The 15892-nt window shown below is 31.2% G+C and overlaps 1 protein-coding gene across 2 annotated transcripts in view; it reads right to left on the reverse strand.

Moving 5' to 3' along the window:
* Positions 1-15892, reverse strand: part of LOC121116142 (putative receptor-type tyrosine-protein phosphatase mosPTP-1) — an 87320-nt gene that overhangs the window by 11821 nt on the left and 59607 nt on the right. For both annotated transcript variants that reach the window (XM_040710375.2, XM_040710374.2), the window contains exons 14-17: positions 11282-11579; positions 7652-7820; positions 2120-2385; positions 1567-1766 (exon numbers count right to left, since the gene is read on the reverse strand). In XM_040710375.2, coding sequence (XP_040566309.2) covers positions 1567-1766; positions 2120-2385; positions 7652-7820; positions 11282-11579 — 933 coding nt within the window. The remainder of the gene's footprint in view (positions 1-1566; positions 1767-2119; positions 2386-7651; positions 7821-11281; positions 11580-15892) is intronic.

A 15892-nucleotide genomic window follows, 5' to 3' on the forward strand; every position in this document is an offset into this window, starting at 1 on the left:
AATTATTATTTGAAATGATTGGATAGCAAATATGATACCCACGTCTGTCTAGGTAGTGTTCTTTATATCCACCAAACGATTACTAATTTTAATTTAATTTTTTTTTGGTTAATCAAATGAATTATGAAAATTCAAGAGCTTATAAAATCAATCTAGCAATCAAGAAGTGTCTCAGAATATTTCATTACATCCCAAATAGGTATCAAAATGATATCCTTTAGTGTTAAATAGAAAGAGGGTGTCCAAGTAGCTATTATCTTACATATTCAACAGTTCCTATAGCTTTAATCTGTATTATATTATACAATTATCATTTTTTGCCTGTACCTTTTTTGTTGTTCGAGAAAAAAGGACAATTTTTTTATTCTGTGCAAAAAGAAAGTCATTCTTTTAGATATATAGATGTGCTTAAAAATAGGTATCTTGTGCTTAAATATACATAATACATCAGACCATCAAATGATTATAATCCATATAATATTTAGTTATAATCAATCTTTTGAAATATATATTAATAAAAAATCTATTCACCGTATATTTAAAGAAATGCGTGTACATAATATGTAAATAAAACTTTTCAAAAATCCCTTTACTTCGAGAATAATTTAATTTATCCATTTGAGTTCATTTCCTTTTGTGGGTATAGATATTTGAATGCCTGGCATAAAACTATTTTGAAGAGTATAAATTTGATAAAAATAAAGATATTGTAATACTAGATCAACGATGGTATCCTTCTTAAAACCATTTTGATCTTGTTGATTAATATTATCCACAACATGTAGCATTAATATATGAAATTATATTTATATTGAAGTTTACACTTAAAAAAATGCTCAGGCTTTGATAGGAAATTTTACAAAAGTTAAATTGTTTTTTATTCTAATAATAATTTGGAATTATTTTGATTGAGAAACATTGGATGTATCTTTAAAGAAGACAAAATAAAAACCAAATAAATTATTGTGCTGGAAATTTTCATGTGTCAATTGACCTAAGCTTAGATTGCCAAAGACTTACTTGCTTTTTACGATATTCCTTAAACATTTTCAAGTTAAATCAAGATTGATTTTTATAAATTCAAGTTTGTTGATAAAAAGTATATTTCTTTAACATTTATTTACAATAATGCTCTAATTTGTCTCATATTATGAGTATTTTAGTTCAAAACATGTCACTGATTAATAAATGTACTCAGTTAGTACTGAGTATTACGCGCATTTATTTCGATACTTTTCTTCATTTTTTACTACTCAATTATCAATAAAAATCAGAAATCCTATCACATTTATTAATAATTTTAAACTATAATTATACAAATAAAAAATTTAAATTAGGAGTTTGGAGTGAAAATGCCTTCAAAAAAAATGGTACACTCAATGTAAAAATTGATTGTAATGGAATTTTAAAGCGCTGTAAATGAAATTATTGACAAATTTTTTTATTATAATTGTCAGAATTTGTATTTTATATATATATCAAATTAAGTCAATTTATATTTTTTTATTTTATTTTCTATTTTGACTATTTTTTTTTAGTTCCCCATTATGTTTAATTTAATCTTACCGATCAATAATGACTGTAGGCCCAGAAGAAATAGCATTCGCAGCTAAGCGGTTCTGCTCTTCATCCACAGATTTAATCAGATCAAACACGGTCGATAGAGGAGAACATTGCTGTGGCCAATTAGGTGAATAGTATATCCATACCTCTCTGGAAATTGAAGCAATTCCATTCTGAATATTTCCAACATCACATTGAATAAACTATACATTGAAGAAAAAAAGAAGATAAGTAATTTTGCAAATCAATGTATCAACGTCATACAGACGTGTACTAATTTTTTTCTTCCCTTTTCTGTGACCTACTTAGGGTATATTTTCTATAATTAGCATAATTATGAATAATTGTTTAATCTACATCTTAATTAATGAAAAGATATATATTAATCAATTATTATTTTTTTAATATAAAATTTCTAGTTGAATTCATAAAGTTATTTTAATTCCTTAATATATTCATTACACGATTGTTTTAATTCAATTTATTGGGTCCAAATAAAAGGAAGATCATTTTTTTTCAGCACTTAATGTGTATAGCATTCCTTTACAACATTTACCTCGAGTGAAATTCGAATGGCTTTTTTGGAAGCAGTGTCCACATCGTCGAGTAGAGTGACCTTCATGCGTTGATAGCCATTTATTTCCCATTGTAGAGATCCATGAATCTCGGAAGTGCTCCAAAAGGAGCAGCATTCTTGAGAGTCAATGGATGAGAGAAGAACGATTAGTTGGACGTCTTGCTCCCATACCATTTGCCAAAATGTGGGGATAGTGGCGGCAGAGGGATGTTGGCTGACTATGTACTCACGTATATGAAAGAATCCTATCAATTTTGAATTAAAGATAGATTAGTGCGTATGAATAATAAATATATTTAGAGTCGACCAGCCATTCGGTAGGTCGATTAAAGGGAATTTGAGAATAATTTGCGCAAGTTCAAAGAATATAATCAATAATTCATCACACATCACAAATAGAACACATTTATTTTTTTCTAAATTAATTAACTTAATCTTTGCAAACACAGAAATGACTGGAACGGCTATTTTTTGTAGTTTCCTATGCTCCCTTAAACCTAATAATGTATTTTTTGATCCAGACAATCAATTTAATTTAAAACATGCCACATCACTTTTAACATTCATAATTTTCTTGAACTTTTACTTTTTGTATGTTAAACTTTTGATTGATCCTAAACTGGATCTATTAAATTTTTTAAGCGTCATTTTCGTGTTTTACGACTTACAATAACATTTTTTGCCAAATTTGCTTGTTGAAATAAAACTGGAAGAAGAAATAACTAGACCCTAGACTTAACCCTAAGTTAGTGTATTCCATGTTTCTTACCCCTGTTTATAGCTAAATTATCTTGGGATTTATAGATTTAAAATTATTCAAACAATGGTTTCAAAGCCATAATTTTATTATTTAGTATACTTTTTAATTCAAAATTGGTAAATTGAGAGTTCAATAACTACTATTTAAAGGTATTCAAAGTGTTTTCATTTATCTATGATGATAGCCTCGACGCGTTGAAGTAATTAGAAAAAAACTGAGGAAATATTATACATGGGCGTGATCTTCCATACCACCCTGCTGGCTGAATACTGTTGTAGTGTAGGCTGTTTTACTTTCTCTCCACAGTGATTGACCAATAATTGTCCACAGAGTTGAGGTCAGGAGATGATGTGAGCCAGAAGTCCAAGGCCCGTCAATTTACAAAATTTATACATGAAAAAGGCCCATTTCTTTCCTCTGTGTGGCGGCAGAAGACCTGGTGCCCGCAGTGAATGGATTTCTCTATCATGGCGTACCAGTGTTGGATGACTGTGTCTTTGAGGGTCTTGGTGTTTGAATGAAGAATACTGTAGGCCTTGCCCTCGACATCCATACAAAAAGTGTAGTCCATAGTGTGGCATCATGGCTGCAGTGCCCCAAAAGCGTCAAAAAAAGAGTTCCAAAGAACTAAAAAGACTCATTAAAAATATTCTTACAACGGAGGAGATGGGTTTTTTCATTGCTGGTGTCAAAAGTGATCTATCCACCCTCCCAACACTCCTTCTACGCAATTTTTTAATAGGTCTCTCGACATTTTGGTGTGAAGCCCCAAGATCTCTTGCATGGGCCCACATGGACTTGAGGAGATTGGCCAGGGCTGTTTTCTTTAACTCCTTGAGGTCCAGTTTGGTTTTTTGCCAGAGCCCTTCTTCCTTTCTAAGGTTTTGGAGTTGCTGGTAGCGTAGACGGTGGTGGTGGAGACGTCCAACTGCTTGGAATACGTGAATGGAAATTCGTTGATCACATTCAAGTGCCATTTTCTTGACTTGTACGTAAGCTAAAGATCTCAGGCTGTTTTTGATGTCTAACTAATTTACTTATTTAAATATGAATTAATTTCAATCATTCAACCTTATTACTTATTGAATTAGTATGTGTTCCGATTTCTATGGACCACCCTGTATATAATTTAAAAAAGCATGAATCGGCAGTATTGAACCAATTCCAATGTATCAGTGCAACCTTAGTACGATTATATTAATAGAAATAAAGAAAAAATACCGCTTAGTTGGTCAAAAAGAAGTGAATACAAGCTCCATGCACAATGGAACCCCCTAAGCAAAGTCTTAAAAAAGACTAACGAATATATTCGATATACAATAAATCCACTTGATAGAATTAGTAAAGAGGTTCCTTGCCCAAAATATTTACTATTTATTTGTTGTTTATAAACTTTAATCTATTATTCATGTATAAATTCAAAAAATATTGGAAATAAACTTTATTTATGGTTTGTAGTGTTCAAAATTAACATTTCTATTTTCTAAAAGTCTAAATTTCGAAACAGAACTTTGTAAATACTTTTTTTATTCCTTTTTTACATAAAAAAACGATAAAAAGTATGCTACTGCTTAGAAGAAATAAAAGATGTCTTCATGGGATTATGTAAGTATGTATTAAGAGAACCTATGTGCTATTATTCTATAAAAAGATAATATCTTCTAATTTTATATTTTAACATTATTTGAATCTGCTAAAAATGGTGATTTTTAGAAAGAAAATAACACAAAGAGACAAAAATATTTATAGCAAAAATCATCATGATTTATATACTTCATTAAATAACTCATAGTGGACATTTATAAATGTCGACAATAAATAAGCAAATCCTCAGGGGTACTTGCCGTCTTTTATGAGCACACACAAATCTTCTATTATGATTTGTTTGTAATTGAATCTATTTAGGAAAGGATGATCACCACTCAGTATTGAATAATAATGACATCTACGAAGGAAAGGAAAATTCATCTTTCAGATTACCAATTCCAAAAAAACTGGGCCAGCTAAAAAAATTATAGGATTTACATCTCATTAGATCTCATTAAATACATCTACACTATACATGGTAACACTTACATAAATTAACTTTTTTAAAGTTTAAATTAAACTTATATTCAAAAGTTTCTAAAATTCGTTGGTATCATTGAACTACCTGGGCTTTTAGCTTTTAAATGATATGTTCCCATTGGAGTAAAAATATCGATACAAAAACATAAATACAATAGATAGTTGATTTGATCGTAGCCCAATGATCAAATAGGAAAATTGTCAACATCTTAAAATTAAATAACAGGACCGTCCAGACGATCCAAAAACGTAAGGAGGATAGGGAAAAGTATGAAGAGGTTATCACCGGTTATATAGGCGTTAGAAATCCTATACAGATGTGTAGGGGTTATCAAAGTGGATCCAACCATGTCCATGAGAAGAATAAGAAGAAACATGGTAGTTTCCAGGTAAAAATTTTACAACTGCTCGAGGAACTTGATTTTAGATTTCAAGTACAGATCACGAGGCAAATGTTGACAAAAACTCTTCTACCGAAATGGATCATACGATACAAATCAATTGTTAGCTTATTACAAAGATATGGTCAAAAAACTCTAAGAGATAGACCAGGTCAAAAAGTGTAGGGAAATATATTTGAGATTATTCACAGATGATGTTGCTGATCTGTAACCGGTACAATATCAGGTTCAAATCATATTTTTGGGGGGCATTGCTTGCGGCAAAAAGAGGGTGCTCCCTTTTTGGTCGTTCTACTACCATCAAATCATATGTGTGCTGTCTTTTTAGTTCTTGAATATACATCTTTACAACTATGGAAATATGTGATATATCATTTGAAAGGCGAGATCCTAAGAAATTTAATTGTACCAACTACTTTGATAATTATTTATTATAAATAAACGTTTAATTCAAGTTACAAAAATCAAAGATCATGAAAGAAGGAACAGATATCACTCAAATTCTATTGGAGTTGATTTTTATGTCCAATGCATTAAGACAAGAAAGTATATCTTATGAAATTATATATCTGAGATTCATTAGACCCTTGGACTTTGATCCCAACAATAAATCCGTCATAAAAACAAACCATATCATCTCTGTTGACGGAGGATGCCCAGAGAGTGGAGTTGGATGATAAATCTACGCTGCTGGTGTGATTATCTTTCTGCCTTGCTTATAAGAGTAATAGGTGCTGAGGTGCGTGTGCCTAATGCTAAAAGCTTTGAAGAAAATCCAACGCCTCAAGTATTGAATGTTATTAATGATGTTGAAAGATTGCTCAACAAGTAGAAAGATCAGTATCCCCTCTACACGTATTACCAATAAAAAAGAGCAGCAATAAATATATGTCACCCAGTATTCGGTTCTTAATGACTCTGTGTGTACATCAGGTATTATAATTATGCTTTAATTACTTTCCCCATTAAGCTATGTTTACCTCTATATGTAGAATAATTATTTTCATAGACAATGAAAATAGGACAATTTATTCCTCATGAGAGAAATATTCATGTACGTTTATACAATCAACAAAGACCCTCGTAATGATTAATTGATGAGGCTATGAGTAGGGAGTAGAAAGAGAATTTTAGTGTTGGGTTTTGGGCTGGAAAAATTAAGACCCGTTATAATTTTTGTAAGATAACTAATTTGGCTTTATATTATAATAAAATTCGGCCTTAGGGAGCGATTAAGCTCAGTGGACAAAGTCATACAGAGATATTATTCTCTAGAATAATATATGTGTAGGTTTAATTCACGATCGCTCCTACATAATGACATTGAAATATTATAAATGGTCGTGCAAGACAAATGAAACAAGCATTGGTCTCATCCAAATCCGTCTAATTTATCCATTAGGACGAATTTTTGGGGTTTATTTAATAGCATAGATGATATTATAATATGAAGTTTGAATATGATATCCATTGGCCTAAATAACTGCCTTAATTCTCCCACAGAGTAAGGGTTATTCTTCATACAGAAAAATATCAATCCTACATTAACGGTCCCCAATTGATAATAAAGAGTTTTCAGTCAAATAATGATTGTAACATTTTAGATCTTTTAAATATACAGAGTTTTTAATAGAAAAGTGTTTGTATTATCTTACCTAGCTTTCTATTTTTTGCTGTGTCGCACTTTTACGAGGGATAGACGCTTAATAAAAAAAAATTCAAGACCGTACCCCGTTAAACCCTTAGTATTATTGACATTTTATTCTATTTCAACTCATACATGTAAATATTTGCATTTATATGAATTTTTGAAGTATAAACAATCATATTAATTTTACATTATAAAGAAAATTTCAATATTTTATAAACAGTCCCAGAGTTAGTACAAATTATTTAATCTGAACCAATCGCACTAATTTAGAATTATCAAATGACTGAAAATAGAATATAATAGCATTTAAGCGTTATTTTGAGTTCAAATAATTTTGAAAATTTCAAATTTGTCAATCATTACTTAACGATTGATCTTGTTTCCCCATCTCGACAGCTCACAAAAAATAAAAACAAAGGGAAATTTATTTTATTTGCGGCTTAACCTCTTCTAAAAATTCTTCCGTGATAAACTCAGATGTGATCTGGATGAAGTTAATGTTCTACTCAATTGTAGTGCAGGACCCTGTATATTGACTTAAAAAGACATTTCCTAAGTTGATTCTTGAAAAATCATTAAAAGAACCAAAAAAGGTATCGGACCTACTCTCAACTTTTACTTATTTTTCTTACCTGGAAGCCAAGAGGCATTGATATAGTCAGAGCCATCAATTTCAGTAGAATTCAAATAAACACGAGAAGAGTCAGATGCCAGAAACTCAGAGCTACGATTCTTTGACTGATTACATATTTTGAGAGCAGATGAGAACTCAGATTTACTGGGGTAATGACTTATAACGAGCTGAAAAGAAAAAAAGAAATATTAAGAAAAGGAATGAGAGTTTGAAGGAAAGTCATGTTTCAAGTTTTTAAACTCATTAGTTTTGTTTTAAATTCTAGGCATTTACTTGTATAAAGATTTTGTCGTAAATAATCGGATTAATGTTGTTTTTTTTCTTCTTCCAAAGATGTTATTAATATTATTTAATAATTGAGGAGAGAATATCCAAGTGTCAACTAACTATGTGTGTGGTGCGTACTCATAAAAGATGTGCGGGGGGGGGGCTAACACACAGAGGTTATGCCGGAAGTAGTTATAAGCAGAAGTTTAAAGTTTTAAAGGCTTGCAACTCAACATGTAAACGCAATTAAAGACTCGAGACTTGACTAGTACTCTGAATCTAAACTCGCGTCTCGAAAGTATTCTTAATTATTGTCACGGTATACAATAAAGTACTGTGAATAAAGCGTCTTTTATTTTCTAAGGAATGAAAAAAGATGAAATTATTCAAGGACTTGTACTTGTGAGGAAAAATTTGAGACTCGCCTTGGAGTTGCAGTATAAGATCATTTTTCCAGCACTGATTGTAAGTTTGAAGCTGGGTCCCCACATCTATTCTGCTGGTACACGCAATTATTTTCTGAGATTGATATATTATAACATTCAAACGTTAACAACTCTCTCTGTGAAAATAAAGAGATTCTGTAATTTAAAATATTTATTGCTGGGTATGGAGAAAATTCTACGTTAGTAATTTTCATGCTCTTAAAAATTAATTTATCAGGATATATACACACTTGAAAACTAGATACAGTTTTGAACAAAAACACTTCTTTATTTTGAAACGGAGAGTTGTTAAGCTTAGAAGTTTTTAATACGCAAAGTTTATAGGAGTAAATTTCATATAACCTTTTTACACTTTTTTTGCTAAATGTTGTAATCCACCTTAAGTCCATGTTTGACTCAAAGTCTAATTCAAGATAGGTATTGGAATCCTTCCTGGTTATGTCCTTGCTAGATACGGTGATTTTTGTGTTTATTTCCTTCCTATCATAGCAACTTGAAGCTAATCCAGTAAAACGTCAAAATAGCGAAGCTTCTACCAAAGATTCTTAAATATTTGCAAGGAGCTACCTGCCGAGTAGATTTGTACAGAAAAAGTACTCTATTTCGCAGATTTTGTTCGGCTTGCCTACAATACAAAAAAAGCTTTGAAAATAGGGCAATAAATTGAAATGTGGAGAGCCAATTGATGGATCAATTTTGAAAGAAATAGTATGGTTCTGCGCTTTTAGATATGCAGTTTTTTCTAAAGAAAATAGTAAGATGGTGATTCCTGGTATCATACTATATATATTTCCAAATACAAACTGTCATATTTAGCTAGACATATGACAAGCTTAAAAAGATTGATTAGAGGTATGAACGCTTTCATGGAAGATACGAATATATCGATTATTATGTTTTGAAATATTTAGTATGTATTGTATAATATAATTTTGTGCTCGTCGTATTGAAATGTTTGATAGCTCTTCCTTGTGTTTCTTGGCTAGGAGGTTTAATTTTAAGATAAAATACTTATATATAATTATGTACTTAAGACAATTCTTCATAACAATTCACAAACATTCGTTTATGTTTTGATATATCTACATGTATGATATGAATAAAGCTGAATTAAAAAACAACCAAAAAACCAATAAATATATGACCTTTTTCGTAATAATTTTCTGGATGAAACACCAAATAAAAATGGTGTTTAAATTCCTAATGTTGTGCTCTGTCATTTCCATATTCAAATACAAGAACTACTGAATTATTGGTACAAAAGGTCATTCAACAAATGAATGCGGAACACTATTACAGCACTTTCCACAGTCTTTGCAAGAACTATTCGAAAACAGAAAACCTATGAAAATCTATAATTGTCATGATGATTTATTTTATTTCCCTACTCCACACAAGGATTTCTTTATCTTTATTAACCAAAGCTTCTAAAAATCTGTGCACATTTATTTTTTTAAACATTATGGCAGTGCTTAGAATTAACAACTCTACTCAAGTTTTTAAACTCGTTAGAACATCAAAGATATTAGTTATGCAAACGACAGAATGAAACAACATTTTTGTTTGATAAAAAATTAATAACTTCAATTTCTTTTGTGAATGAATAGTATATGAGATTCATAGAGAAAATATGTACTCCTACAAATTGATACATTGAAGACGAAGAACCATGGTACAAAGAGAATAAAACATGTTCTTTAAATTCCTTATATTTTTATCAGTCAACCTTCACCTAGTCAAGATGATGAAGAATAAACCCTTTCTATTATCTTCAAAGACAAATGTCTTCTAGATAAAATAAACTTTTTCATTTCACAAAAATTCCTTCTTACCTTTAGAAGCCTTTCCTTTCCTAAATCGTCAAACTCATCCTCAAGGCTTAAAAGTTTGACATATATATTAAGATGTGTCATTTTCAAAAAAACAACAACGAAAAAACTTACTTTTGAGAGGTCTTAAAAGAAGCCCTTTTACTCAAAGATTTCATAAATATATTTAAAATTAATATCAAATAATATATTAATACATGCATCCAATGACTGAGAGTAGTTGCGGGGTTTTTTTTCTACAAAATCTTTTTTTTTTTGGGGGAAAAAATACTTTGAGGGTCTTACTCAGCCTTTTGTTTTTGACTACTTGAAAAGTTTTGTTATTTTATTTTATATAGCTGGTATCCTTGTTCTATAAATATGTGTGTTTATTGGAGTGATGGTCCTTATTGCCAACTGATAACTGCAGTTCCATTCAGTTCAGACTCGATTTGGTTCAATACAGTCCTGCATATGAGTCCTAAAATATAGTAAGTTATGTCCTTCATGATGTCACTCAACGGTTCTGGTACTGATAGTCCGAAAGACTGACGGTCTTAAAGACGAGTCTCAAAGACTGGTAGGGCCGATATTAAGACTGTACTGGACACAACGAAAGAGGAGTTGTGCAATACTATATGTACCGATGAATAATTTACGCAACTTTCCACTTTATAACTCATTTATTTTTTTAATAAAAATTAGATCAAATATAAGCATTATGTTTAAACTGCCTTGAATTTAAATATATTGTATCCTTTAAATCAAAGAAATAGAGATTATTTAGGGCAAATCATTCACATTGATAGAAAAACAAAAATAAATTAACCCATCAAAGATTAAAAAAAAATAATAATAATCGATTAAAAAGAGCCCAAGCATTTAAATGGTATCTTATAGAATATTTGAAAAAAAAAACGAAGAAAAACTAGACATACAAAAATTATTTTTCTTTGAAAAGAGCAAAAATAATGTACAAATAAGGAAATATTTTCATTCCATAAAAATATGGGATTTCCAAGCACACCAGGAAAGTAACAATGGGTCAAAGAATTTTTTTATAAAAACACACAAAAACCTCTATTTCCTTAATGACAAATACCTCACCTTGAACTGTTTCTCCAAAAGTTTTGGCGGTTGATGTTTTTCATCCGTAACATCAATACATTGTAGACCATGTATATAACGAGGAAGATTTGCTTTATTGATATGTGTTTCCCCCGATTCGATAGCTTCAATGAGAGCATCATGAACGAAGATGTATTGCTCTTCCGTTTGAACTAAATGATTCCGCTGTGAACGAATGTGTTTAAGATAACTAAATATATTAATATCTCCACGGGCCTCTATTTGACGCATCATTGAGTCCAGAACTATAAAACATCCTGTGCGTCCAACTCCAGCACTGCAAATGAAATGCATTAAATTATTTATGAGTATTTGGAAATGGTACTTTATACATGGAAAATTATTTAGCAAGTAAAAGATTTAAGATATCCAAATATTTTAGCTATAGTTCGAAACCTTTCTTTTATGTAAGAGACCTTTATTGGCCCAAATATGGCTTTGAAAATCAAATCTATCTATTTTTTCATTTTTTAAATTATGTTTTTCGCCTACTTATGGGGTGTGATCAATGTGTAATCGATATTTAACCCAATATGGACTAAATTATTTTCAGGCAGATTTTTTAAAATATGTGTCAAATATTATTTAACTAGTAGAAAATGATACAAAACAAATTCATTCACTTTTTATTCAAATAAAAGCATATTTGTACCAATTTATGAATATATGATAAAAATATTTCCTTTAAATGGCACAAATTTGTATCAATTAGTAGTTCATTTGAGAAAAGTCAAATGCTGTTAAATATTATCATAACTTTTACTTGTTCATAGCTTACCCAGAAGTGGAGTAGATATACAAATTAGTGAAGTAAGATGCATTTTAGCTCTACCGTCATTCCTTGCAATGTAAACAAGGATGAAAGACGCCATATAGACTTTGTTTTTGTATAAAAATGATTGAATGAGCGATAATAAATGGCATAGTAGGCTACTACTCCCTTTATAAAACTTTCGCTAAAAAAGTTATTTCTGCTTAAATCCAGATTTTTTGGAAATGGAAAATATATGATTTAATGGTTTTTCTAGGGTTAACAACAAATTTTCTTTTTTTTTTAAATTGATTTTCTTCTAAACAAATCACCTATTTTTAATAAAAACCAATACCAAATTAAAGTTCAATAAAAATTACTAGTATTAATTAATATAATCGCCTGTGGCGTCAATAACGGCCTTCAATCGACCTCAGAAACAGCACCTTGTTTTGATGACAGTTTAATTTGGCTTAATCCGGAATTTTTCCTAGATAATGGACATAAGGTCTGATTTTGTATTGCAGAAGTATCTGTTAGTGTGTAGCTCAATTGCTTCACACACAAAGTATTGAAGGTCATTGAGCTTGAAGGGCAATCCATGTGTCCTACTAAGTAAAGAATAAAATAAATATGACAACCAGGTGAACGTTGTATTTGCGTTGTAGCATGGTGCTTTCAAACATAATCACCTACAGACTCTTTTAGTTTCTACCTGACTCCCCAACCAAGGGACCTGTCCAAGTGGAAGAAGCTTGTAATCTCAACCTTGTCTCGTCCGGTGCGTATAGCAACCAGGACATTCTGTCTTTTTAACGATTGCAGAGTAAAAGCTATGTTGAAAAAATAACACTATTTTTAACATACTCTGAATACTTTGGGCTAACCGCCAATACAACAAACCGCGTCCTACCTACACATACTCAGCTGTCAAGGGCGCTCACATCCCGTAGTTAAATAACGGCTACAAATTGTCAGTGCAATTCAGCCCCTTCAAAAGGTTAATTAGAATAATTTGCAAATAAAAGTTGACGATAATTTCGTTAAAGAATATAAATGTAATCCACAGTCCATTTTTGAAATAAATCATTCGAGCTTGCCTTGGTGTCGTCGTATCAGAGTTGTGCAATAAATGTCTTAAGGAAATAAAACATATTTTTGGGTTTAATTTATTCATTGGATGATTTTTAATTCAATTCTCTCGCTCAGTCCCTTACTACTTTGAAAAAGAACATAAAAAATGTCCTTTAGTTTGTCAGAAGAAGAAAGGGGGGGGGGGAAAGACTACACGTTTCATTTGTTCATAATTAACTAAGTTATGATCATTCTTATAAACAATCCATATTAATAATGACTCCAATAAATGTTACTCCTTATGGATGCCATTAAAAAGATGAGTTTTTGATGAGTTTTCAACTCGGTGCTTTTATAATAATATACTATAGTAAGGTCTTTTTTTGATTTTATACATTATTACTAAATTGAATGTATGTGCTAATAATAAAAGAAAATAAATTCAAGTCCTTGGGTGCATGTTAAACAGAGTACCAAATTCAATTTTTAGCAAAAGTTACAAAATGGCTCCTAGATAGCCAAACTACAAAAATGTTGATGTCATTGGGTTATATATATTACAACGTCATTTAACAAAAAGTGTTCAATGGGAGGATTTTTGCATCCATTTGGAAAACATCCTACAAATTTAGTATGTCAAAGTTTTGGGATACATCCTAATTGTACCTGGATGCAGGGTATAATTACATAATCTGGCGCTGTTGATCAATTTATTTTATATTAACATGAAATGATCATTTTTTAAGATGTATCCAAAAAATAAAAACTAATTAGTATATACAATCATTGATAGTATATTCAATTTCATAAGATTATGTTGGCCACAAAAACAGCCTCAATTAGGGTCTGGAACCTCTCACAGGCCATGGAAACTATAGCCTGATATATATTCGGGCATTCCTGGACAATGGAGTTGATCAAGGACGTCATGGTTGTGTGAGTACTTCTGTTGAGCTTTGACTCAGGGTATTTTCAGACAAAATCCTATATCAAATTCAGGTTGGGGTAGGTAAGAGGCCAAATATCAAACTCATTTTCTTCAACTCCACAACCCTTGTCATTTTTGGGACCTCAGCCTTTCTATTAAAATAGAACTTTATTAACCAAGATCATCACAATACCGTATCTGCATTCTGCTTCTGAAAACGTAATAGGGTTGAAATCTTCTGTTGTTGACTCTATGGCTGTGTTTTGGCTAATCAACCGAAAACTTTTATTTGTATATTTCACTCCAAAAAAAAATATTTGCTAAATTTTGTCATCATATATTCTGTAAAATCTGGAAATCTGAAACGCTGGACATCATTTAAAGGCTCACCTTGTTATTATATACTTTATAATTAAATAATTAATTGATCCCATTATCGTTAATAATTATTTACAATATAACTTTTTGTATATTCGTTCATTTCATATGTTTTCTCTCAAAAGGTGAACTTACAATAATACTATGAAAAGTTTTTTAACTTTTTTTTTGTTGTGTATCATACTGAAAAAACTTCCTGCTATAACTTTTGGATTCTTGTTGTACGCGTTGCGTTTATACCGTATAAATAAGCATTTATATATTGAAAAGGAAGGAAGAAGGAATGTTTTATTTTTTCCCCTTAAAAAAATAGTTTGAACAAAATCAATTGTTACTTTTCAGTAGGGAATAAAATAAAAGTTTTAATATCTTCCTTTTTTCGCCTTTAATGTCCTTTTTAAAATACTTTATTCCTCTCTCTTTCGTTCCTTGCTTCTCAAGTATTCAACGTTAATGATGCAAAACTTGGGTTGAGTCATGAGTTGAATAGAATGTTGACAAAAGATACGATTTTTTTCTTCCTCTTCCGAGCCTGATAATATATCTATTTACATACATATTTTAGGGTGCCTTTAATAGATTAATATTAACGCAAAAAAAAGAACTTGAAAAGTGCTTTCTCATTTTTAAAACTTCATTGATACAGGATTGGGCAGCAAAACTAGACTCTAAAGCCTCCGGGCCTTCGGAAGGTGGCCCGGGGTCCTCGTATATAAAGCTCTTTTCAAAGTCGTCTTTCACAGGCTTCTTGACGGCCCTAGAAGCCAAGGAGAAGTTGTTGGTGAGGCTATTCATCGCTTTGGTGAGATCATCCTTGATCTTCTTCTCCTAGCTGGACAGGAACTCCGGACCCCTCTTTAAATTGTTCCGTCCATACCGCACTTTCTTGGAGAGATATTCTCCATCATTCTTAATCATGGTTACCTTGAAAAAGAGGCTCCTGGAGTACTTCACAATGTCTAAAATCCTCCCCACCTCAACTACAGCATCTAGTAGATCTAAGATGTCTGCCTTTTAATTTTTGTTCACTCGTGATGACGAGATGACCAAATCTTTATAATAGTTTGTTTATTCACAAAGTCTTTCTGAACCATTATGTCGAAAAATAATCACTACACCTATCTATATTTACAGGGAGTGGGGATCAAATTGTCGCCTACTTTAAACCTTGATAACTTGAAGACGCCATTATCAAATAAAAACCGGTTACCAAATAGGAAAGCTATTCTCGTCAGCTGACGATATGTAGTTCAGTTAGCATCATGCCGTCATCATATGAGGAGATAAAGAGCTATAAGTGGAACGAGGAGCTTTTGAGGTCCGCCGTAGTCATAGCATTGGTTAATAATGGAGGTGAAATCTCCAATTCAACGATTGCTTCAACCTTAGGAGTGAATTTACGGACTGTTCAGTGCATCCGTAAGAAGCTAGAGGATACCTGGGATGTTGATGCCACCAT

This window comes from Lepeophtheirus salmonis, chromosome 4 (genome assembly GCF_016086655.4).
Source record: "Lepeophtheirus salmonis chromosome 4, UVic_Lsal_1.4, whole genome shotgun sequence".
Lineage (NCBI taxonomy): Eukaryota > Metazoa > Arthropoda > Copepoda > Siphonostomatoida > Caligidae > Lepeophtheirus > Lepeophtheirus salmonis.